At 44.8% G+C, this 26,652-nt stretch overlaps 1 protein-coding gene across 11 annotated transcripts in view; it reads left to right on the top strand.

The window, feature by feature from the left end:
• DIP2A (disco interacting protein 2 homolog A) overlaps positions 1 to 26,652 on the top strand; it is a 223,301-nt gene that overhangs the window by 102,585 nt on the left and 94,064 nt on the right. For 10 of the 11 annotated variants that reach the window (XR_007768344.1, XR_007768343.1, XR_007768342.1 and 7 more), the window contains 2 exons: positions 5,255 to 5,374; positions 11,884 to 12,129. Coding sequence is in view for 5 of the 11 variants with exons in the window: in XM_050916476.1 (XP_050772433.1) it covers positions 5,255 to 5,374; positions 11,884 to 12,129 (366 nt within the window). In the remaining 6 variants the exon portion in view is untranslated. Of the gene's footprint in view, positions 1 to 5,254; positions 5,375 to 8,679; positions 9,034 to 11,883; positions 12,130 to 26,652 lie in introns of those variants that run through there. The other variant, XM_050916477.1, reaches the window with a different exon arrangement.

The following is a 26,652-nucleotide window of genomic DNA, read 5'->3' as shown; positions in this document are numbered from 1 at the left end:
GATCTAGACTTGTGGCTCAGCAGTTTTTCTGTCGGAGACCCTGTGAACCACCACGTCAAAGACAGAGGGCTCTTCACTTCAAGTTCCTCTGCAACTGGCTCAGCATCTCAATATCAGGCCCTGGCTCAACATTTTTGACGGGAGCTTGAGAGCCCCGGAATACTAAGCCCAACACTTCCCAACCTGCACACGCCATTTGGGGGTCACCTAGCACTCTATTTCAGTGTAATAACAGACAAGTGCATGCTAAATGTCCTCCACTTGGGCTATAAGAGAGTTTACATCCTTATCTCCTCCAATCCCACACCCCACCCCTCTTTGGGGGCCTCTTAGTATTCTCAATCAAGAGATGAATTCCTTACTGCAGTGAGGAGCAATAGAACATGGAGACCAATCCTCGGTCTCCGCCATCTCAACCACTTCATTCGCAAACTCGGATTTTCACTAGTCACGTTGGCAGCTATAATTCCATCTTTAGAAAGGGGAATCTTATGCTCTTGATATGAAGAACACCTACTTTATTCAACCCGCTCACAGGTAGTTCCTCAGATTCATGGTGGGCTCCTCCAAACTTTTTCAGTACAGAATACTCCCCTTTGACATAGTGACTGCCCCCAGAGTCTTTACCAAGACATTCTCATCAGTAGCAGATTATGTCAGATGCCGTGGTCTCATTGTCTTTCCCCCACCTCAACAACTGGTTCCTTGTCACCAAGTCCCACCAGGAAGCCTACATGTCAACTTCTATGATGCTACATCTCCTCTTCTCGCTGGGAGTCAGCATAAATGCCAAAAAAAATTGTTCTCACCTCCACATAATCTGTGGACTTCATCAGGGCAACTTTGAAGTCATGTTTGTCTCTGGTAGGTCATATGGCCTCATGCGCCTAGGTCACCTCATTCACAAACTCCACCTTCATTGCCTTCAAACATGACTGCAATTGGTGTACTCTCCAGACTGCCATTCCATGAAACCTCATGGTGACAGTTCTGGCCAATGTAGTATCTTCTCTGCTATGATGGAGAAATTCTTATGAGGTATGTGTGGGCACCACCTTTCACCCTTCCTGTCTGGACAGGACCATTATTAAGGACACACCTCTCTTAGATTGTTAAGCCCACATGAAGAGCCTCGTGGCACAACATACCTGGCCATCTTGAGAGTCCAGGATGCACATCAATATCCTGGTATTGCTTCTCTTGTCAGAATAGGTACTCACCTCCCCCCCGCCCCGAGCCAGTAGCTATGTTGATGGGAGAAGCCCTCCCATCACCAGAGCACTATGTACACCAGTTTGTAGTGTAGATCAAGTCTAATAAATCTGTCTGCATTAATTCTGGAATAATTATGCTTTAAATGAATTTTAGTGCTTAGTAAAAGTTGGATGCAAAACCATACATGAAAATAAGGTGGTGTGCTTTTATTCATTCTCTCCTCTACACCCCCCCATTAAATGATCTTATTTTAAAGAAGAGACTTTGGGCAGGTAATTTCCAAACACAACTGAATTTGATTTCTTAAACAGTTTTGAATGTACTTAGGGGAAGCCACATTTATTAAAAATTAATCACTTATATGCTTGATAGCCCTTCTACCTCTTGCATTTTATATTTGCAACACATAACCCTACTAACTGTTTCCTTATGTATTTGCAAATCACTCTTAAACCCAGAAGAGAACACTGTAATGATAGCATGCAGTTTTGTTTTTCTTTAAATAGAAAATGATTTTAAGCTAAGATTCTAGTATTCAGGAGCTGATGGACAGGAAGTGAGATTCAGCAGGCGAAATATTCACCAAAAATATTCTGTTTATATATAGCATACTAGTCTTTCACATCAGTTTGAATCCTACTTAGATCATAAATGAAAACATGCATTTGACCTGCCCACTCTCGGATGGACATCTACAAACTTCCCCAAGCAATCACATAGTCTGGCATGATTTTCTCTCTCTCCAGGTTTGGGATACCCAGCAGGTTGTACAGCAGGGTTGAAGTTCACAGACAAAGTCTTGTGGAGAAAGCTTGCATAGAATCTATCTGCAGTGTGACCCTAGCTTTGGCAGTACTGTCACTGCCTTATTTTCATCAGGTCCAGTTTACCTAAAGTTTAAAAATAACAATAAGGGGGAGAAGATGAAGTCGCAAATTATGCAACTGTTATAGTATGGCAGTGTTTCCCAAACTTTTGGGGGCTGAGTCCCCTTCAGGGAAATGAAAGCAATTGCACTACCCTACAGTCTTGCCATGTGATATTAGAGGTATAAAATCTTAATTTATACATTTTCTATGGCATTCTGCCTCACTCTCTCCTTCCTCAACCATTTTGGGAACTGCTGGTGTGACATTAATTAAAATATTACCGTCACTACCATTGTTGCATAATTACAACAATTTCATACAAAATGTGACACATGGCCGGAAAGGGTTAAGCAGCTTGTAGGCTAAATAACCCAGAGTCACCCATTAGAGAGATGTTAGAAAGGTATGTAAATAGTAATTAGGGCCATTCCATGGCAGATAGGCTAGAACTTTGAAATTCAAACCTATATTGTTAGAAATTAGAGATGATACTAATTATATGTGTGTACTTATCTCTTGTTAAGATGTTAGCCATGTAAACAGGCAGTTCCTGTCTGTCACTGTCACAATTGATTCAGAGATCAAAGGGAAATATTAATATTTAGATGAATCTTAGGTGCAATGATGTCATTGTCTATATGTCTCTGAAGTTTGTGATAGACTGCCTAATGGATAAATTGCCTTGTGTTAATTTGGGTAACTAATTACCAGTGATGCTTAGGAAAAAATCTCCTTAATTACCTATTGTTCACCGAAAGACTCCAACCTGTCACAAGAAGGCCTGAAACTGTATAAAGAAGGTCTTGGGTCCTGATCCTTTTTATCTCAGATCTTGTTGACACTTCTTGCAGGGGAAGCCCAAGCCCAAGATTGAGCTCTCCAGTCTTGACTGGATCTCCCTGAATAAAAACAATGGCCTATAACCTATGAGTTAATTTTGAAAGAACTCTTTGCAACTACAAAACTCACCATCTCTGCTATGAATCTTAATCTCAAGAATTGTACTCATGTCTGTATGTATACGGATTTTTTTAACCAATACTCACTCTTTACTTTTTTTAATAAATTTTAATTTAGTTAATAAGAATTGGCCATACGCATCTAAGTTACCTCTAAGCTGCACAGTCACATGGCCACGCAGGTGCCTATTAAGCCCCGCACAGGGGCTTAGGGCTACAGTGGGGAGAGATGCCTCTCCCCATTGGCCCCAGCATGAACCTACCCCGGACTTTCTGCATCAAGGGGAGAGGAGCCCCTCCTTCAGCCCAACCCAGCCAGAACTGCCACAGCCAGAGAGAGGCACCTCTCCCCCGCCCCCAAGCTGCTGTGGTGAGAGAGGGCTGGAGGGAGTCATCTCTCCCATCGCATCTCACCCTCGCAGATCTGTCATCCTTGGCCCCACCCCAGAGCTCACCCACCTGCACCCCAACTCCCTGGTCCAGCCCTGAGCCCCATCTTGCACCCTGAACCCCTCATCCCTGGCCCCACTCCAGAACCTTCATCCCTAGCCAGTCACCCAACCTTCTGCACTAGTCCTGAGCCCCCTCCCACGCCCCAAACCCCTCATCTCCAGCCCTACCCCAAAGCCCACACCCTGGCTAGAGCCTTCGTTCCCTCCACCCACCCCAACTGTCTGCCCCATCCCTGAGGCCCCTCTCATGCCCAGAACCCCTCATCCCTGGTCCCACCTCAGAGCCCACATCCCCATCCAGAGCCTTCACCCCCACACAAACCCCAACTCTCTGCCCCAGCCCTGAGCCCCCTCCTACACTCTGAACCCCTCGGCCCCAACACATGAATTTTGTTATGTGCACCAATATGAAAGTGCTGTGTCACACGTCACCTGCATATTGGTGCACATCAAATGCATTCCGCACATGGACGTAAAAAATTAGAGGGAACACTGGTAAGCATGTATTTGGGTAAGATCTGAAATATTTATTAACTTGGGAGATAATGTGTCCGATTGCTTGGGATTGGTAGAACCTTTTTATACGATGAATATGATTTTCGGAAGTCCTCCTCATGTTTGACTTGAGTGTCTGGGTGGAGGCCTGAGGATGAGTTGCTTTAAGGGAACTGTGTTGATGGCTTCTGAGTAACCAGTGAGGTACTATAGAAGCTGTTTTGTGCTGGTTTGGTAAGTCTAACTATTAGAATATCCCCCAGCTTTGGGGATTGTCTGCCCCTTCTTTGCAGTTCACCCTAATTGAGTGATCTCAGCTGGCTCCCCAGGAACTCTGGTCATAGCTGGTATATTCCTCTTTATACCTTCTTTGGTGTTTGTCAACATTTGAAGTAGAATAATTGGTATCTGAGTTAGCACTGTGGGGGGGGGTTGTTTGTTTTTAAGACAGTTGACATCTCAGAGCTGTTGTTTCAGGCTGTTTGTAAACTCAGACAGACATCTCTGCATCAGTTACACTCACTTCACGTTTTCTCCCCAGTTGTAACTACTAAGACTATTTTTAAAATGAAAGCTGAGATTTTGAAGAATAATTGAAAGGCTTTTCTGCTTTGCAGCCTTCCCCCACCTCCCATGAGACCGTCAGTTCCTCTCAAGGGGGATCACAGCATACTTGGGGAAACTTTACAGTATGGATGTGTCACTGAGTTTGCTAGGGTAGATGAGTAAATGCAAATATCACAGTTGCTAAACTCCAAACTGTTGTTACTGTTTTGGCCTTTAGACCTTTGTGCTTTCTGACTCTCCAACACGATGAAAAAGCTCGTGCTGTTGAGACTGGAAATACACCTCTACCCCAATATAACGCTGTCCTCAGGAGCCAAAACATCTTACCGCGTTATAGGTGAAAGAAACCGTGTTATAGCGAACGTGCTTTGATCTGTCAGTGCGCACAGCGCCCTGCCCCCGCGGAGCACGGCTTTACTGCTTTATATCCGAATTCGTGTTATATCGGGTTGCATTATATCGGGGTAGAGGTGTATGTTGATTTTACTTAGTAACTAAGTGCTGGTGAAATAAATGGATGCCTGAACAAGGGGCCTGAGCATACGTTGTCAGACTAAATAATGAATGTTATGAACCGTGATGTAGCACCACTAATTTGTAAAGAAGGTTAAATCTATGGCATGTATAATGTTTTGGAAGGAAAATGTAGTTTTACTTCACTTCATAACTATTTTTGTTGTTGTTTATTACTATCTAGATGTCCACACTGAAGCAGTACAAGCAGCTTTGGCTAAATACAAAGAGAGGAAAATGCCCATGCCTTCAAAAAGACGCTCTGTTCTTGTACACTCTTCAGTAGAAACATATACTCCTCCAGGTATCTAATAAGTCAGCATACATAAACATTGTCAGGTAAACTTAACATTGCAAATGTAGTGAGCGAATGCTGTTTATTCTACAGATTTTGAAGTCTCCCGTGTGTTGCAGTAAGCTCCTTGCATGCTATGTGAATGTTAGTCCTGATGCTAAAATGTAGGTTAGATTTGGTCACAGTCGGCATTTCTTTTCTTCCACAAGATTTTCTCTCTCTCCTTAAAATTTTAGAAAAGCTTTAGGGTGAATAGTAGCCCTTCTTAAGCGCAAAAAACATGATTATCTTCATTTGTAAAGGCTCATTCTGAAAGTATCATCATGGCAAAAATGTCAGAGCTTTGTAAATTCTTTAAGTGTTGCGTGAGATACCTTTCTTTAAAATGGCTGGTGGGAAATGCTTTACAAAATGAAATTATTGAAAAAGCTCCTTGTTTGTAAAGTAGCCTCCTAGTTTGTTTAAATCACTTATGGTTCATGCCTAGAGCTCATCACTTGTTGTGAATTTGAGACGGTTTAGCCCAAAATATATTAAAAAAAAAAAGCCAAAACCACCCCATCCTGTTACTTCTATTACTTTTAAAGAGAGGAAAGACAAAATATTGGATGCCTTTTGCCTTCTCATCACATATCATCTTGAGGATAAGAAAAACCTCATTCTACAGATACATGCTGTCCTAGCAAGCTAACTACTTTGGGGTCAGTGTCTTGTATGCCAATGTAAGTGAATTTCTCACCAACTCTAAAGTTTTGAACAACTGATTCTGTCACAGTCTTTTTGTGTGCTGCCCTGGAGTAGAGCCACAGTGAGCTCTGATGCCTTCACCTCAGTTCCATTTCTTAGCACAATCAGCGGAAGTACTGCCTGGGCTCTTCTGCCTCTCCTGTTTGCTGGGCCACGTCTTTTCTCTCAGTCCCTCGGCCTTCAAAGAAAACTTCGCTATTTACATGTTCTTTGTGTAATGCATTTTTATGGATTCTTTGCCCACTTTTATTAATAAAATTGTACTTTGAAGGGATATTTGTGGCAGTCTAAGTTCATGGATCCTATCTTCTATTTCTCTTCTCCTTTACCCTTTTTGTCTTTCAGATATAGAGAAGCTGATCACCTTTAAAAACTTTGCAAGTATTTTTGTTTGATGACACTGTTATAATATATTAATAATTTAAGAAAAAAAGAACCAATGACAGGTTTACTTTGGGGCATAGACAGTGATTGCTGGAATGTGGTTTCCCAGGCTGAGTATCTGAAGTCTTTTTTAGACACCCGCATTGACTTTCACAAGTTAGACTTCAAGTTGGCCTGGATTGCCTCACAGTTAAAAGCCTCAAATGAACCAGAGATCAGCACCCAGCTGCAGGTGAAGACTGCAGAGCTTCCTCCTGGGTCTGCTCACATGCACGTAGACAACCTGAAACGTCTATTCAGAACACTTGAAACATCCATCTTGTTTAAGGAATCCGGTGTCCAGGAAAGGTGATTTGAACCATCAGCTGTGGTGTCTTGGAGTAATCATGGTCAATGCCTCTTTCAGCAACATCAGTGCTACAACTTCCTGTATCAGTGTAGCAGTTTGGGTTGTCTGTCTGGGATGAAGCGTACTGTGAATAGGAGGGCATACAGGAATGTTGGCCTCAGGCTTGGTGGAAAATTACTTGCTATCATAAGTGCTCCAGTTTCTGAGGCAGAAGAGGAGAAAATGGTTGGATTCCACAGCCTTTTCTTTCTTTATAAAAGCCAAAACCAAAATGGAATTTCCTTCTATTTATTGAGAAAATGTTGGCCATTCTGTTTTCTCTGGCAGCACTCCAGGACACATTTGAAGTATCTGCTGATAGTTCCCCCTGCAAATAAAGGAATGTTTTCCACCCACTCAGTCCTGAGCTGATGGTCGATAGATACATGAAAAGGAAATACTTGGTTACAAGAGCTGCTGGTTGTCTTTCCTAACGCAAGACTTGTCACAGGCTGTTGTCACCATTAGGAAGCCTGGCAATACGCAGTTCCACATTTTTTCAGAAGGGTTTAGCCAGCCTGTAATATCTGTTTCAGAATGTCTGTTTGTACCAATTTGGAATGGGAAAGGCTCACATCTTTGTGAATTTTCTTCTCTGAAGTACATTTTAAGTGGTTTCTAGAAGTGTTTGGAAACAGCATGGCATCAGGTCTGAACTACCTTTGATTGGCAGCACAAGTAGCTCACTCCAGAGTCAAAACGTACAGACATGTATGGTAGTGAACATTGAGCATTTATGTAGAGATGCAGCTGGGGCTTGTATGATGGTGGAAACCTTTTGGAGAAAAATGGGAAGTGTGTTTCTCAAACACAATTTATTTACTTAGGCAGCCATCCAGTCCTCCTTCCTCATAGAGTTGACAAGAGAAAGCATCAGCTAAGAAGCCAGCTATTACTTCTAGATTTAGGGATGCTCCTAGTTCTTTGGCGCTCTTCCAACAGCAATCAGTATTCTGAACCCTGCTTCTAGGAAGCAAAATATCTGGTGTTTTGATAAAATTTAAGGCAAGTGGCCTGTCATCTTTTATCTACTCAGGAGGACTACCCTGAGGAAGGGGAAACTAGACCTTTTTCCCCTTGTGCCCCTAATTATCTCAGGCACATTGAGTTCTGTTTATGAAGCCTTGCTTCAGAATTCAGATTAGATAAACTTCTCCAAAGTGCCCTGTGCGAGAATGTCCTTGGCATCATCAGTATGTGGAAGAAACTGCAGGATATACATTCTCTTTAAAAAGTATCACCCACCTGCTAGAGAAGGGAGGTATGTATATTCTGACATGCCTGTCACTGCAGTAGCTGGGTGCCGAGCACACCCAGCAGGGTCCTTATGAGGAAGTAAAGACCCCAACTTATATCTAGTGAAAGAAATAGTCAGTTGGTATCTCTAGAAACAACCATGTTTTTCCTAGGTGAGGGTGACTGCTTATGAAATTTGGGACTTGCTGTGGTCTACAAACACAAGAGGGTACATCACCCAGCAGAGTTCCATGTCACTAAGGAGAGAGCTCCTGAACTATTTAAAGTCCTTTTTTGCATTGGTGCTGCATAAATTCATAAAATACTTTAGTAATGTTTCTACACAGAATAAGAGCAAATGCTTCCCCTTATTTGGAGGATGGGCCCATCAAGAAGGATGTCATTTTGGTAGGACAAGAATCGGTCTCTGCCAGCACCGGAGTCACTAGGAAGTCTAAGCTTGTTCCTCAGACAACTGAAGGTTATACAACCCATGCTCGATGGGGCTCATCTAAAAAGACTGTACCTAGGACAACACATGGAATTTGAGGTTTTCCAGTCAGAAGGTTTCAACACAGACCGGCTGAAAACATTGAGCAGCATGGCCGCAGCGGTGTTTGTGTTACTCCCAACACTCTTGCATATGAGGGAACCAGTGTGGGCCCTGAAGTGTCGTGGTTTGCAAGCCACACATTTTCCTGCATTGCATCCAAATGACAGACAAACTATAATACATGTTTGAGTGGAAGTTCAGGAACAATGTGTAATTGGGAAAGTCTCCCGAATTACTCCTATCCAAATTGTAGTAACTATGAATGCATCTTGCCTGGGGTGGGGCACTCACATGGCATAACGTTGCACCTTCTAAGGTTCATAATGTCTTCGAGAACAAAATCTACATCAAACGCTACAGGCAAGTGAGGTCTTAAATGCTGTCCAGACTTTAACATATATGGTAACTCAAACGGTGTCTTTGATCCAAACAGGGAGCTGTGCTACTACATTTTATATGAATGGATATGGAAAAGTTGATTCACTCATTCCTTCTGTATGAGGATGTTGGGATTGCACATTACCCTTACAGACGTTACTAGTTATCCCTTCCAAGTCGGGAAAGGATAACATGATTACAAACAGGCAAAGTTGATCATTAGTGTATCTTGGATCAGGGGCTGGTTAAGTAGAAAATAATTTTATCGACACTTCCATGAACACAAAATTACTGGTGTTTGCGTGCATCACCAAAAAGCTTCCTTTGGACAATGTCTTCCCATCTGTTGGTTCTCTGGAGATATATCTGAGATTGATCACCACCCAATACCCTTCAAACCGGAAGGGTTGGTAATCCTCTTTGGTTGCTTTTTTTGCATATTCAGTTTTCACCTTTAACCTCAGAGTAAGTGCAAGTTCCAGGCATTAAGGGTTTATGCTTTGGCCTCATTAGAAAGGCAGCTGCAATGGCCCCTGCTGGAGCCAGCAGCCAAGAAATTTTAAGCTATGGGAGTTCCCCAGAAGTATTATCCACAGGGCACAAATCCAGGCCTGGTGATCTATGACAGCTGTATCTCTTCAAAGAACTATTGTTATAGATACATACATTTTTACTCAAAATATGTCCTGATTGGCATAAATCCATAATTTGAGGCGAAATGGTCAGGTGATATTAGAGCTGCAAATTTAGCTTCGCTCAGCCCACTGGGTCCAGTTGAAGCCACTGGATCATTCTCTCTTTACAAGAGTGATCTCCAATTTTCATATTTTTATACTGTTTAAAACAGTGATTCTCAAATTACTAGAGGCGTTAAATTCTTGATAGCCCCAGGGAATAATGTATGAAGCATCTGGCAAGATTCATGTTTGTTGCTAAGTGTAATCTGGGATTCTTCATGTAATTCCATATGGAAACTATGTTAATAGTATATTACATTTGAGCTGTTAATCTAACACAGGTTAGGAAAGACCAAAGTTAAGGTTGCATGTATTCCACATTAACTCTGTGTCCTGCCCAGGTAGCATCATTTGAAAAAGTCTGGAAGAAAAATATCCAGACGAGCTTCAGCCTCCACGATTTTGCTGGTTTACACAAATTGTACAGAGCAGTGTAAATGCCATAATCCGAAACTACTTGGCTTCTAGACCATCTGAACACCTCTCTTCCCCTGCACTGTTGCTGTTTCTCTGAAAGGACTCTTTTCTTATGACTCTCAGGATCTCTGCTGCTGGGAAATCTCTGGCTTGGCAGAGATCCTAGGCTCCACCAAAGGACAATGCCTGTTCTTGTGTAGCTTAGGAACTCCCCCAGCAAGGCATCTTCCCCAGCTATTGAGCTCCTAAAGTGCCTGTCAGGTTATGGCCAGGAGAAACCTGTCAGCCCAGTGAGGTTTGATGGAAACTGAAGGAATGTGAATGGTCCTGTGGGTCATTCAGAGTCCTCAGCCCCTTCATGCCATCCAAGGCTGGTTGGAACCTTTCTTCTGCAATTTCACACCTTAAAAAACCTGGCAAGGGCCCTTTCTCAGCTTCTGTTCACCTTACAGTCTGCAGCAGCTTTTCCCTCAGCCTCAGTTATCCCCATCAGTGTGCTTGTATTTAGATTATTGATTACTAACCAGTTTGCTGTGAAACTCATTAATTGATGATGTGTGTGCTGTGTGTCATTCCTTAATTTTTCATTTAATGAGTTTAGCAAAAATAAAATAAATGCTGTGAACACTGAGGTTCAGATGCTCATGCCTCTGTCAGAGCAAAAACCCATTTCTCTTAGGAAAAGGCTATGCACCCTCTTCAGCAATGGCTACTTCCATGCCAAATTTCAGCTTCAGACCTCAGCTATTTTGGCTGGAGAACTATTGTTTTTAAAAAAAAAAAAAAAAAAAAAAAAAGAATTTTTCCATAATGTGACAAAATGAATTTCCTCAAGCAAACCTTATTTCCTTGAGCTGCTTGTCCCCTCTGCCCAAAGGTGATGATTTCTAACATGGAAAATTTGAATCCAGACGATGAAAGTTTCAGAAAGTTCTAAGTAACTTTAAGCAGGCAGTTAAACTGGGAGTTACCAAACCTTAGCTGTAGCAGTGTGTGTCTGGCACCACTATAACAAAAGGCCTTAATGAGTTTCATCCGTGTAATGCACCGGACTAGATGTAATACACATACCTTTTTGATTGGGTTCCTAATTGATTATAGTTGTGATGAAACTAAACAAATGTAAAATAAATATTTCACTGAGCAGCACAGATTTACGAGCGGTAAATGAGCTGGCCTTTGAGTGTGCTGTTTGCTGTAATTGTTTTATGAATCTAGAAAGAGGAATCATGTTGTGCAGGGGTTCAAATGGAAAACAATGCTGACTTTTTAATTCTTAGCGGTGGGTGTAGTTCTGCTTTGACTATACAAAAATAGAGAGCACTAAGTGTGTATATGTCCTTATTCCACATTCTTACTGTATATATTCAATAGCTTAGGCAGAAGTGGCTTATTTAGCAGATTATATTTTTGTCATTCCAAATAAAGCAGTTAAAATGAAATGTTTTGCTGTGTTAGACGTTGTTTTCCAATGCCCCTGTAATGGAGTTAAGCACTAACACTATGAAAGGGTGGCAATGGAACAGAATTTGTGCATGTGAATGTGCCATATGCTTAGTACATGCGTCTCATGTTTAGTGCATGAGCAATGCCAAATGGAGAACATGGAAAGACTTCATGTTCCCCTTTATTGGGTCATTCCTACATTACATGCCTGTCATGATTATTTTAATCACAGACACATCGTCTGCATCAGAAGATGAGGGCTCGTTACGTCGGCAAGGGCGGATCCCCTCCACTCCGTTCCAGAGCCATTCCAACGTAGAGCCCTGGCTTAACCGGGTTATCCAGGGCTCCTCCACCTCATCCTCTGCATCCTCCACCTCATCCCATCCAGGAGGGAAACCTGCTGCTGCTTCCAATACTGCTACTGCCACGGCTGCTGCCACTGTGCTTGCAGATCTTATGGCCCACGCTCAGCTAGGTTAGTAAACGAACTGCCTGTTTGTAGCTAAAAAGAGTAAGTAAATTGGTAAGCAAATCTGAAAAATACAAGTTTGGTTAAACATGAGTGTCAGGTATGCTCATGAGTGCCATGCTTTACTAAGCAGCATTCCTAAGTGAAGTGTATGAGCCACAGGCCAGGTATGTATCCATGTATTGTTTTCCACTATAAATAGAAATAGATACTTACAAATTCCAAACAAGCATTCCCTTGCTAAAATGTTCGTGTCTTGGTAAATTGAATCAAAGGCACCTTTCTAGTTCATGAGAGAGACAATTGCAAAATGAGGTATCAAATGTTCAGGACATGCCTTCTGACATCCACTTGTCTGGCCCAAGTAACTTCAGGATCTGGTATTCAAAGGTAATTTAGTTGGAAAACCTCCATGAACAAGAGGTCTGTTGGAATGCTATACAAGATTTACATTTAGATTAGGTGCTGACAGATGTTTTTAAACACTTGGATTACCAGAGTATGTGTACAATGCATCTGGGTATAGATTTATTATCTAAAGGAAAGTTATGCATCAAGTACTGAATAACACTTAATATTGGAACGGAAGTGAAAAGCATAGAAATATTTGTTGAACAAAATGTATTTGTAACCCACGTTCCAGCAATAGTCCTGTCTCATTCTCCCGAACACCGAGGGGCTAGAACTCAGGGTTACCAGGCTACTGCACGCATCCTAGATGGTTCTTACAGAATAGTGGCCCCCTGCAATTGGGAGACTCAGTGGTACAGAGAAAAAACCCACTCCTTTTCTTTCCAGATTATTTCATCTAGACAGGTGAAGGTTGATGCTGTGTCTGTGAACGTATGTGTGTTTAATAGTGGTCTTGGGGTAATATAATACTAAAAGATCCTTTGGGGAGTGGGGAACAGTAAATTTTCAATACATGTTTGAAGAAGTTCTAAAAATACAGTGTAAAATAAGGAGTTATTTTTAATTAGCCTCTGCTCCATATCCTGAAGTTCTTCCCTCATGCGTACACACTTGACAGTCATTGAAGACAATGAGAGTTCTGTCTTAAGACTTCAAGACTTGCTACTTTACTTATCTAACTTTTTTGTTTATATGGCTCTGTTGCCTGTATGTATTATACACAGACATTTGCTCTGCAGATATTTCAGAGGTCCTGCTGAATTATATCGAAGCGCTTCAGTAGACTTACAAAATGAACATACAGACCTTTCTCCAGCACTAATTGAAGCACACTTATCTGAAAACTGTTGTTAATGAATATATTCATCAAATATTCAGTTAATTCCACCGTTCCAGCTACCATTCTCAGACTTTGCACAATGATCTATGCAATCTGCTAGGTGTATCCTCTAGACTGAATTGCTTCAGTAGCTGTGTGGAAAATACAGCAGTGTAGTATAATCAGGGCCGGCGCTATCATTTAGGCGACCTAGGCAATGGCCTAGGGCGCCAGAATTTTGGGGGGGCGCTGTTTTGCCGGGGGAGGCGGCACACGGGTCCGGTGGACCTACCGCAGTCATTTCGGCGGACAGTGCGCTGGTCTAAAGGCTCCGGCGAACCTACCACAATCATGCCTGCGGCAGGTCCACCGGAGCCTTTGCAGCAGCAGACCGTCCGCCGGCATGACTGCGGTAGGTCCACCAGACCCACGGGGGGCAGTGAAATGCCCGTCCTCCTAGGGCGTCAGAAACCCTGGCGCTGCTCAGGAGTATAATTCATTTATGACACTTCAAACCCAGCCAGCCTGCTAAATCTGGTTTCCTATGGTATGATTGCCACTGGTTCTGATACATGGGGCGGAGTGTTCCTGTCTCCTTTCCATCAGGAAGGAAGCAGCCGTTCAGCCAGAAAGGATTCATCCTTGGCTCCTCCCCATCTAAGATCCTTGCTGGCCTGCTTCCCAGTTGCTTCCTGCCTCGGGCTGAGCTTGAAGCACCAGCTTTTGTTTTTCTACAGCCCGTTGTCAGAATTAAGAAAGAGAAGGGAAGTTGCCAGTCCATAAATTGATATCCATGCTCCAGCGGGGCACCTCTACCTTCTCTTGTGATCATGAGGTGCCCCACTTCTCTGCAGCAGCAGGCTCCCTTGGACTCTCCACGGGCAGTTGCTGGTAGGAACTGGAGTTGTCCTGCTATTCTTCAAGTCCTTTCCCCTTGGATGGGCCATTTTCTCCAGTTCACTAATGCAGCAGGGAATGAATGGAAGCCCAGATAGAGATATGGAAGTTTCTCCTCCTCCTCAGGAAGCTTCTGTTGGGGTGGGGAGTGTGACCCTTCCTCATATCTCCAGCTCCCTCCTCTGTTTATACAGGAATCTGTTCTCCACTTTGGAAATGAACAGAAAAGAAATCTGGTCTGAACTGTTTGCAAGATTTGTTTCCATGTTGAAATGCTAGTGTTTTAGAAAGCTCCTAGGGGCTGAAGTGTGTTCGTTCTCTCTCTCTCTGCCCAGCTGCACACCTTTTCTCTCTATTCTGTTCTTTAACCCTGACTAGCTGACTACAATGGTTCAGCTCTGTGGCTGAGTATAGTACACTCTCCTTTCCTAGTGCTGGCTTTTGAGGGTGTTTTTAATTATATGAATGTATGTCCATTAGTAAATGGTCTGAACAATTCATTACATATAAACCAACCATCAGCCATAAGTTTGGGCCCATCTTTCTCTTCCCACCAGGAATGTTTTATTTTCATTAAATATGGGGAACTGGGAGTGGCATTGCAGCATTGCCAGATCCTGGTTGCCTGTTCGAAGGCTTGCAGAATGTACTGGAACTGCAGTTAGTGTCAACCATCAATAATGCTCAACCTCAGACAGTGTTTAAAAAGATATGTGGTCTTTGAGTGTAAGTAGAATAGAAAAGTCCTATTGGATCGCTGCGTGTATTCTGTTTCCCACAGTGGAGTTTTGGGGCTCTGTCATAAACAGATAGCTAAGGGTTAATGTCTCTTTCACCTGAAGCACCTGACCAGAGGACCAATCAGGAAACCGGATTTTTTCAACTTTGGGTGGAGGGAATTGAGTGTCTGAGTCTTTTGTCTTTTGTCGCCTTCCTGCTTTCTCTGAGCTTTGGAGAAGTACTTCTACTTTCTAGTCTTCTGTTTCTAAGTGTAAGGACAAAGAGATCAGATAGTAAGTTCTATGGTTTCTTTTCTTTGGTATTTGCATGAATATAAGTGCTGGAGTGCTTTGATTTGTATTCTTTTTGAATAAGGCTGTTTATTCCATATTCTTTTAAGCAATTAGCCCTGTATTGTATCATCTTAATACAGAGAGAACATTTGTACTTATTTTTCTTTCTTTTTATATAAAGCTTTCTTTTAAGACCTGTTGGAGTTTTTCTTTACTTCAGGGAAATTGAGTCTGTACTCACCAGGGAATTGGTGGGAGGAAGAGATCAGGGGAGATCTGTGTGTGGGTTGGATTTGCTAGCCTGATTTTGCATTCCCTCTGGGGGAATAGGAAAGTTCTTTTTGTTTCCAGGATTGGGAACAGAGAGGGGGATCACTCTGTGTAGTTTCACAGAGCTTGTGTCTGTGTATCTCTCCAGGAGCACCTGGAGGGGGGAAGGGAAAAAGGATTATTTCCCTTTGTTGTGAGACTCAAGGGATTTGGGTCTTGGGGTCCCCAGCGAAGGTTTTTCAGGGGGACCAGAGTGCCCCAAAACACTCTAATTTTTTGGGTGGTGGCAGCAGGTACCAGGTCCAAGCTGGTAGCTAAGCTTGGAGGTTTTTATGCTAACCCCCATATTTTGGACGCTAAGGTCCAGATCTGGGACTAAGGTTATTACATGAGTAGCAGCGGTGGGATATAGACAGAATCCAGAAGCCAGTAGGAATATTATATTTTTCTTTTCTCTGCTAAGGGCTTTTTAGCAGAGAGAAGCAGTTGGTTTTAAAAGGGAACCAGAGAGAATTTTTTTTTTCTGCTCTCTCTCGCAGTTTGTGGCTTGCATGTTAAGCAGAAGTCGTTAAGGACAGTCTTTTGTCACACAATAGCACTCCCATTGAGAGTCATACCAGCACTTATAGGCATGCAAATAAAGTGGTTTTTCTGGTTTCCCTTCATTGAACATTAGCTAGAGAGAGAAAAGGAAAAAAGCACTGTTGCTAGGCAGACTCCAGGAGGGAACAGAGCCTGCAGTTCAGAAGATAAACACCGGAGGGCACCCCAACACAAGAAAACAAGAACCATGTCTTCTAAGGCAAAAATGGACGCTGAAGAACAAATCAAAGAAGCTGAACACAGGCGAGAGATGGAAAAACACAAACAACAACTGGAAATAAAACAAAAAGAGATGGAGATGAAGGAAAAGGAAGAAAGCATGAAACTGGCAGCCTTCCAAAGAGAACAGGCAGCCCAAGAGGCAGCACACAAAAGAAAACTAGAAGAAGAAGAGGTGGCCTACCGCCGAGAAATGGAAAAACAACAAAAAGAGAATGAAGAGAAGGAAAAACAGAGAAAACATGAACTGGAGTTGGCAAAAGCTGGGCTGCCTGTGCCAGCCAACCCTAACAACCCGGCGCCCATTATTGCTCCACAGCACAGGAAATTTCCCACCTACAAGGCAGGTGATGACACCGAGGCCTTCTTGGAAAATTTTGAAAGAGCTTGTCTTGGGTACAAGATCCCCGAAGACCAGTACATGGTAGAATTGAGGTCACAGCTCAGTGGACCTTTAGCAGAGGTGGCAGCTGAAATGCCTAAGCACCAAATGAATGACTATAAACTTTTTCTAACCAAGGCCAGATACAGGATGGGGATAACCCCAGATCATGCCCGTCGGCGTTTCAGAAACCAAAAGTGGAAACCAGAGGAGTCATTTCCCAAACACGCCTACTACATTGCAAAAAACTATGAGGCCTGGCTAACAGGAAACAACATTCAAACCTTGGAAGAACTGAACCTCCTCATACAAATGGAGCAGTTCTTGGATGGTGTTCCTGAAGACATCACGCGGTACATACAAGATGGAAACCCCAAGAATATCGCTGAGGCGGGGGAGATTGGAGCCAAATGGATGGAACTGGCAGAAAGCAAAAAAGCTACTGTCAAGGGAAACGATTACCCCAGGGGGCACACAGACCATAAACCCTACAACCGAGGACAGCCAAAGACCCCACATACCACCCAAGTAAAGCCACAGATACCCTACCCTTCAACCTCACCAGTCTCCAGTAACTCACCTCGGCCCAGTGACCCATCAGATGGAAGATGCTTTAAGTGTAATGAACTGGGACATATCAAGGCCAAGTGTCCCAAGAACACCATGCGAGTGCAATTCATTACACCACCATCACACCAAAGATCCCCAGGCCCGGATGCCTCGCAAATACCCTTGGAGCGAAGGGAAAATTTGAGAGTGGGCGGAAAGAAGGTTACTGCGTGGAGAGACACGGGGGCACAAGTGTCAGCTATCCACCAATCCTTCGTTGACCCCAAATTCATCAACCCAAAGGCCAAAGTTACAATTTACCCCTTCATGTCACAAGCGGTAGACTTGCCTACAGCTCAACTGCCTGTCCAGTACAAAGGCTGGTCAGGAATGTGGACTTTTGCAGTCTATGACAATTATCCTATCCCCATGCTACTGGGGGAAGACTTGGCCAACCAGGTGAGGCGGGCCAAGAGAGTGGGAATGGTTACACGTAGCCAAACCAGGCAAGCTTCCAGACCCATTCCTGTTCCTGAGCCGTCCACGGAGGCCCCGTCTGTGTTACCAGAGACCCAGACAGAGGTAGTGGACCCGGATTCCATGCCTACCACTGAAACAACCACAGCATCTCCAGTCCCAGGCCCGGAACTGGAACAGCAACCAGCACCAGCAAGTGCAAACCCATCTTCAAACTCAACGCCAGAGGGCGCCAGCGAGCCAAAACTGGCAGAAGCAGCAGACAGCCATACCCAAAAGGCTCAGCCGGAGCCTGAAATACCCTCAGGTGCACCAGCGGAGAGCGGTTCACCAGCAACGCAAACAACCCCATCACCTACATCGCTTCCAGAGGGACCAAGCCCAAGTCCACAGTCTGAGGAAGAACTGGTGACCCCAGCCTCAAGGGAACAGTTCCAGACTGAGCAGGAAGCAGATGACAGCCTTCAGAAAGCTTGGGCGGCGGCACGGAGCACCCCACCGCCTCTCAGCTCTTCTAATCGATCCCGGTTTGTTATAGACCAAGGACTTTTATACAAGGAAATTCTTTCTGGTGGACACCGGGAAGAATGGCAGCCGCAAAAACAGTTGGTGGTTCCAACTAAGTACCGGGGGAAGCTCTTAGGCTTAGCCCATGATCATCCCAGTGGCCATGCTGGGGTGAACAGAACCAAGGACCGGTTGGGGAAGTCCTTCCACTGGGAGGGGATGGGCAAGGATGTTGCCAAGTATGTCCGGTCTTGTGAGGTATGCCAAAGAGTGGGAAAGCCTCAAGACCAGGTCAAGGCCCCTCTCCAGCCACTCCCCATAATTGAGGTCCCATTTCAGCGAGTAGCTGTGGATATTCTGGGCCCTTTCCCAAAAAAGACGCCCAGAGGAAAGCAGTACGTACTGACTTTAGTGGACTTTGCTACCCGATGGCCAGAAGCAGTCGCTCTAGGCAACACCAGGGCTAACACTGTGTGCCTGGCCCTAACAGACATCTTTGCCAGGGTAGGTTGGCCCTCTGACATCCTTACAGATTCAGGGTCTAATTTCCTGGCAGGGACCATGGAAAAACTGTGGGAAACTCATGGGGTGAATCACTTGGTTGCCACACCGTACCACCATCAAACCAATGGCCTGGTGGAAAGGTTCAATGGAACTCTGGGGGCCATGATACGAAAATTCATCAACGAATTCTCCAATAATTGGGACCTAGTGTTGCAGCAGTTGCTGTTTGCCTACAGGGCTGTACCACATCCCAGTTTAGGGTTTTCACCATTTGAACTTGTGTATGGTCACGAGATTAAGGGGCCATTACAGTTGGTGAAGCAGCAATGGGAGGGGTTTACGCCTTCTCCAGGAACTAACATTCTGGACTTTGTAAGCAACCTACAAAGCACCCTCAGACACTCTTTAGCCCTTGCTAAAGAGAACCTAAAGGATGCTCAGGAAGAGCAAAAGGCCTGGTATGACAGACATGCCAGAGATCGGTCCTTCAAGGTAGGAGACCAGGTTATGGTCTTGAAGGCGCAACAGACCCATAAGATGGAAGCATCATGGGAAGGGCCATTCACGGTCCAAGAGCGCCTGGGAGCTGTAAACTACCTCCTAGCATTTCCCAATTCCTCACTAAAGCCTAAAGTGTACCATGTTAATTCTCTCAAGCCTTTCTATTCCAGAGACTTACAGGTTTGTCAGTTTACAGTCCAGGGAGATGATGCTGAGTGGCCTGACGGTGTCTACTACGACGGGAAAAAAGACGGTGGCGTGGAAGAGGTGAACCTCTCAACCACCCTGGAACGTCTGCAGCGGCAACAAATCAAGGAGCTGTGCACTAGCTTCGCCCCATTGTTCTCAGCCACCCCAGGACGGACTGAACGGGCATACCACTCCATTGATACAGGTAATGCTCGCCCAATCAGAACCCCACCCTACCGAGTGTCTCCTCATGCCCAAGCTGCTATAGAACGGGAGATCCAGAACATGCTACAGATGGGTATAATCCGCTCATCTACCAGTGCATGGGCATCTCCAGTGGTTCTGGTACCCAAACCAGATGGGGAAATACGCTTTTGCGTGGACTACCGTAAGCTAAATGCTGTAACTCGTCCGGACAACTATCCAATGCCACGTACCGATGAGCTATTGGAGAAGTTGGGACGTGCCCAGTTCATCTCTACAATAGACTTAACCAAGGGGTACTGGCAAGTACCGCTAGATGAACCTGCCAAGGAGAGGTCAGCATTCGTCACCCATGCGGGGGTGTATGAATTCAATGTCCTTCCTTTCGGCCTTCGAAATGCACCCGCCACCTTCCAGAGGCTGGTAGATGGTCTACTAGCTGGACTGGGAGAATTTGCAGTTGCCTACCTCGATGATGTGGCCATTTTTTCGGACTCCTGGCCCGAACACCTACTACACCTGGAAAAGGTCTTTGAGCGCATCAGGCAGGCAGGACTAACTGTTAAGGCCAAAAAGTGTCAAATAGGCCAAAACAGAGTGACTTACCTGGGGCACCAGGTGGGTCGAGGAACCATAAACCCCCTACAGGCCAAGGTGGATGCTATCCAGAAGTGGCCTGTCCCAAAGTCAAAGAAGCAGGTCCAATCCTTCTTAGGCTTGGCCGGATACTACAGGCGATTTGTACCCCACTACAGCCAAATCGCTGCCCCACTGACCGACCTGACCAAAAAGACCCAGCCAAATGCAGTTAAGTGGACTGATGAGTGTCAAAAGGCCTTTACCCAACTTAAGGCAACGCTCATGTCTGACCCTGTGCTCAGGGCCCCGGATTTTGACAAGCCATTCCTAGTAACCACCGATGCGTCTGAGCGTGGTATAGGAGCAGTGCTCATGCAGGAAGCAACAGATCACAACTTCCATCCTGTCGTGTTTCTCAGCAAGAAACTGTCTGAGAGGGAAAGTCACTGGTCAGTCAGTGAAAAGGAATGCTATGCCATTGTGTACGCCCTGGAAAAGCTACGCCCATATGTTTGGGGACGGCGGTTCCAACTACAAACTGACCATGCTGCACTAAAGTGGCTTCATACTGCCAAGGGGAACAACAAGAAACTTCTTCGTTGGAGTTTAGCTCTCCAAGATTTTGATTTTGAAATTCAACACATCACAGGAGCTTCTAATAAAGTTGCTGATGCACTCTCCCGTGAGAGTTTCCCATAATTCAGTAGTTAAAAAGTGTTCTTAAAATGTAGAAGTCTGTTGGTTATATACTTAGGAGTATATGTAAAGGTGTATGTGTTGTATTAATCTGTTTATTTTCAAGTTCTAGAAGGAAATCGCCGCCAGTGAGCTTCCCCACTGTCTGCAATTTGGGGGGCGTGTCATAAACAGATAGCTAAGGGTTAATGTCTCTTTCACCTGAAGCACCTGACCAGAGGACCAATCAGGAAACCGGATTTTTTCAACTTTGGGTGGAGGGAATTGAGTGTCTGAGTCTTTTGTCTTTTGTCGCCTTCCTGCTTTCTCTGAGCTTTGGAGAAGTACTTCTACTTTCTAGTCTTCTGTTTCTAAGTGTAAGGACAAAGAGATCAGATAGTAAGTTCTATGGTTTCTTTTCTTTGGTATTTGCATGAATATAAGTGCTGGAGTGCTTTGATTTGTATTCTTTTTGAATAAGGCTGTTTATTCCATATTCTTTTAAGCAATTAGCCCTGTATTGTATCATCTTAATACAGAGAGAACATTTGTACTTATTTTTCTTTCTTTTTATATAAAGCTTTCTTTTAAGACCTGTTGGAGTTTTTCTTTACTTCAGGGAAATTGAGTCTGTACTCACCAGGGAATTGGTGGGAGGAAGAGATCAGGGGAGATCTGTGTGTGGGTTGGATTTGCTAGCCTGATTTTGCATTCCCTCTGGGGGAATAGGAAAGTTCTTTTTGTTTCCAGGATTGGGAACAGAGAGGGGGATCACTCTGTGTAGTTTCACAGAGCTTGTGTCTGTGTATCTCTCCAGGAGCACCTGGAGGGGGGAAGGGAAAAAGGATTATTTCCCTTTGTTGTGAGACTCAAGGGATTTGGGTCTTGGGGTCCCCAGCGAAGGTTTTTCAGGGGGACCAGAGTGCCCCAAAACACTCTAATTTTTTGGGTGGTGGCAGCAGGTACCAGGTCCAAGCTGGTAGCTAAGCTTGGAGGTTTTTATGCTAACCCCCATATTTTGGACGCTAAGGTCCAGATCTGGGACTAAGGTTATTACAGGCTCTCAGTACTTAATCACTCTGAGAAGGATAGTAGCAATCTAACCTTGCAAGGATTGGAGTAATTGTTTGTATGTTCTGTGGAAGGAATGTTAATGTAAATACTAGTATGTTCACAAGGATAGGTAAAGTAGAACAAAATTATATGGGTGACTTCAACAATAGGCACGCATTTTATATTCCAAGGTGCTTTTATAAAGTATTCTATAGGTAGGTACAATAGTAAAACATTCAAGTCAGCTTTGAATAGTAATTTTCCAGAGAAGACCACTCAGAATATTTAATGTTCTGAATTGTACACTAAATTAAAACTAACAACATAGTAAAAGCAGCAAAGAATCCTGTGGCACCTTATAGACTAACAGACGTTTTGGAGCATGAGCTTTCATGGGTGAATACCCACTTCGTCAGATGCATGTCTGTTAGTCTATAAGGTGCCACAGGATTCTTTGCTGCTTTTACAGATCCAGACTAACACGGCTACCCCTCTGATACTTAACATAGTAAAAGGTACAAAGAAGGGCACTAGATTTGAAACAAGGACTGAAAAGCGTGAGCTGTGAGGTCAGGATAAGTGATCAGCCCAGCTGAAATAATTAAAGGACCACATAATGCTCAGCATGTCAGTGTGCTTTAGAAATCGCACCCCCATTGTATGTGTTGCTACTCTGTGTAGACAATCCTTGAGATGCTGAGGTGAGAAAAGTTGGGTTGAAGAGTGAACCCAAGAAAGTAGAAGATCTGGATCCAGATTTTAAGTGAGGACCCACTTGCCATTCCAACTGAATTCCTGTTTTGTTTTGGTTTTGTTTTTAACTTTTTTATTTTTCTGGTTGTTCTGGTTCAATTTCAGTAGCTTTAGTTATTTAAAAGGCCTGTTTGACTGACTGGGTACCTGAAGACAGACAACAAAAATCTGATACAGCCAAATCTGTAGGTCTAAACTGGCTTCCCACTTTAGTTCCCAATTTTAGAGTCCTCATATACCCCAATATTCTTTCCCTCAGATTATCTTATTTCTGGCTCCCAATTCCCTTTCCCAGGATATGACCTGTATAAATAAAGGTGGTGGTGTTCTTCTGACCTTTTCTTGACAAAGCCACATAGCAGATTTGATTTTGAGTGATCATTTTGGGGAGTGTATGGGGTTGTCAGGGAGGGGTAGTACCTCTGATAGGGGAGCAGTCATACTCCTAGGATTAATTCATCCACTTTGGTGCCTACTTGACACCCAGCTCTCACCTGTGGCTCTAAGTAGCTGTCAGCATATGACAGTGGCCACACCCCGGAAACTATCTCAACTGGTGGGCTAAACCAGGTGAGGGTAGCCGATGAGTCTGAGACCCTCGGTGAGTTAGGGCCTGTCTACTCATCGCATGCGAAGGCTGGATCCGGCTAACTGAGGAAACCTGGTTCAGTGGTCAGGAAGGCAGTGACAGCAAGCGTTGTGGAACGCTCAAGAGCAGGACAAGACACGTAGGCGTCCTGGTCATCCACTGCGCCCTGCCCTGTCTGCAGCCATCTCGACTCTTGTCCTGCCACTGGATACAGATAGGAACTGGGAAGAGAGAGTGAGGTTGACGTCGCGCAGCTCTCCCTCACTTTAATCCAATTCACGCGCATGTCTCTACATCATATCATATCATATCACATATCAAGTCCTGTGGCAATGGGCGAGCGACGAAGCAGCAGGTGTGGATACACTGGGAGCTGTAGCCGCAGACCTGCACACAGGCGGCTCAGGTACAATGGTTGTTCCTCACTGACCGAAGCAGCAGTGGAGCTTGGTATCTTCTTGAGCAACTGAGCAGCCCTGTTCAGGATTGCACTGCTCACCTCCGTAGAATGAGGAGGGGGCTAGAAAAGGTGCCCTAAACGTTGCCTGCTTCACCTTACCTTGGCCAGCATGCTGCGGCTGGCGGGGATCCCATAAAAACGGTCGAACAAAAACAAAACTTAGAGTGACACCGATCACCATTGGCGCATGGAATGTGCTCACGCTACTGGACAACATCACGGCAGACAGACCGGAGAGAAGAGCAGCACTTGTCGCCAGAGAGCTCGCACACTACAACATTGACATTGCAGCCCTTAGCGAAACTCGCCTTGCTAATGAAGGACAGCTGTCTGAGTCAGGCGGAGGCTATACGTTCTTCTGGAGTGACTGCAGCTATCATGAGCGTTGCGAATCTGGAATTGGCTTCGCCATCAAGAATCATCTTGTTCGGAAACTTGCCAGTCCCCCCAAGGGTGTGAATGATCGTCTCATGACAATGCAGCTTCCACTTCAAAAAGGAAAACAAGATACTTTGATCAGCACATATGCTTCCACAATGACCAACCCAGAGGATGTGAAGGATAAATTCTACGAAGAACTAGATGCTCTGCTATCATCAGTGCACTGCACAGACAAGCTGATCCTGCTTGGCGATTTTAATGCAAGACTTGGATGCGATGCTGCAGCCTGGGAAAGAGTCATCAGGAAAAATGGAATGGGAAAGTGTAACAGGAATGGTCTGTTACTGCTGAAAACTAGTGCAGCACATGACCTTCTGATCACCAATATGGTCTTCCGCCTCCCTACGCGTAACAGGACTTCGTGGATGCATCCCCGTTCCAAGCACTGGCATCTGATCAACTATGTCATTATCATTAGAAGGGACAGACAAGATGCCAGGGTTACAAAAGCTATGTGCGGCGCTGACTGTTGGGCGGATCACAGGCTCATAGTATCTAAAATGAAGCTCCGTATCATGCCAAAGAGATGACCACAAGGCTGTAAGGCTCCCAAAGGGTCAACATGTCGAAGCTGAAGAACAGCCACGTCACTGAAAATCTAGTGGAAGACCTAGAGAATGAGCTTGCTGATCTTCATATTGAGAATGACGCTGAGAGAGACTGGGAGCGATTCCGCAACACTGTCCATACAGCTGTATCGAAGGTATTGGGGCCCTCCACACGCAGGTGGCAAGACTGGTTTGACGAAAATGATGCAGAAATCCAGGCCTTACTTGCTGAGAAGCACCGCCTGCGTCGTGCATATCAGAACGATCCATCCTCAGTGGCGAAGACAACTGCCTTTATCAGTGCTCGCAGAACAGTACAGAACCGACTGCTCAAAATGCCGGACTTGTGGCTGAGCACCAAAGCAGATGAAATACAGGCGTACACGGACAGGAACGACTATAAGCAGTTCTATGAAGCCCTCAATACTCTCTATGGTCCACAGTCTTCTGGGATCTTTCCCCTCCTGAACTCTGATGGCACTGTGCTCCTTACAGAGAAGACGCAGATTCTCCAGAGATGGGCTGAACATTTTGAAGCAGTTCTCAACTGCCCCTCAGTCATCAATGATGAGGCCGTTGACAAGATGCCCCAGGTTGCAGTCAATGACTCCATGGATGCTTCACCAGAAGAGGATGAAGTGAAGAAAGCCATCAACCAGCTGTCAAGTGGCAAAGCCCCAGGGTCAGATGCCATACCAGCAGAGGTGTACAAAGACAGTGGTCCGGTGCTGCTGCGGAAACTCACTGAGCTGTTTCAGTCCTTCTGGAAGCAGGGATCAATTCCACAGGAATTTAGAGACGCGTCCATCGTGCACCTCTATAAGAGGAAGGGCAATCGCCAGGTATGCGACAATCACCGTGGAATCTCACTGCTCTCTACAGCGGGGAAAGTTCTTGCATGGGTTCTGTTGAACCGATTGGTCACTCACCTGGAGCAGGGCTTACTGCCAGAATCACAGTGCGGCTTCCGCAAGGGACATGGGACTATTGACATGATCTTCGCTGCGCATCAGCTATAGCAGAAATGTCAAGAGCAGAATGGTGATCTCTACACAACTTTTGTGGACCTCACAAAAGCATTCGACTCTGTCAGTTGCCAGGGTCTGTGGAGGATCATGTCAAAATTCGGCTGTCCAGACAGATTCATACGAATGGTACGTCAATTTCATCACGGTATGATGGCTCGTGTCCTGGATGATGGTGAAACATTTGAGGCCTTCCCAGTCACCAACGGCGTCAAACAAGGGTGGGTTTTAGCACCCACTTTGTTCAGCATGATATTCTCTGCCACTCTGGCTGATGCCTTTCAACAATGCATTGAAGGAGTAGGCCTGAAGTACAGAACTGATGGGAAACTATTCAATCTGAGGCGACTGCGTGCCATCGCCAAGGTGAAGGAAACTGTACTTCAAGACTTTCTCTTTGCCGATGATTGTGCTCTGAATGCTAGTACAGAGCCAGAAATGCAAGCCAGTATGGACAAGTTTTCATCTGCATGCAACAACTTCGGTCTCACCATTAACATCAAGAAGACTGAGGTTATGCACCAGCCAGCTCCCCATGCTCCGTACTTAGAACCGTCCATCACTGTAAATGGACAGAGACTTCAGGCAGTGGACCACTTCACGTACCTGGGCAGTACCCTTTCCCGAGCAGTGTCAATCGATGATGAAGTAAACAGCCGAATTGCTAAAGCCAGCTCTGCATTTGGCCGATTGCGCTCCAACGTCTGGGAACGTCAAGGGATCAGCCTACCAACGAAGCTGAAGGTCTACCGAGCAATGGTGCTTCCAACTCTGCTGTATGCCTGCGAGACATGGACTGTCTATCAGAGTCATGCACGAAGGCTCAATCACTTTCCCATTTCCTGTCTGCGAAAGCTTCT

The sequence above is a fragment of the Gopherus flavomarginatus genome, chromosome 10 (assembly GCF_025201925.1).
Source record: "Gopherus flavomarginatus isolate rGopFla2 chromosome 10, rGopFla2.mat.asm, whole genome shotgun sequence".
Taxonomy (NCBI): Eukaryota; Metazoa; Chordata; order Testudines; family Testudinidae; genus Gopherus; species Gopherus flavomarginatus.
The sequence above is the reverse complement of the archived record's forward strand: the minus strand, read 5'-3'. Positions and strand labels throughout refer to the sequence as shown.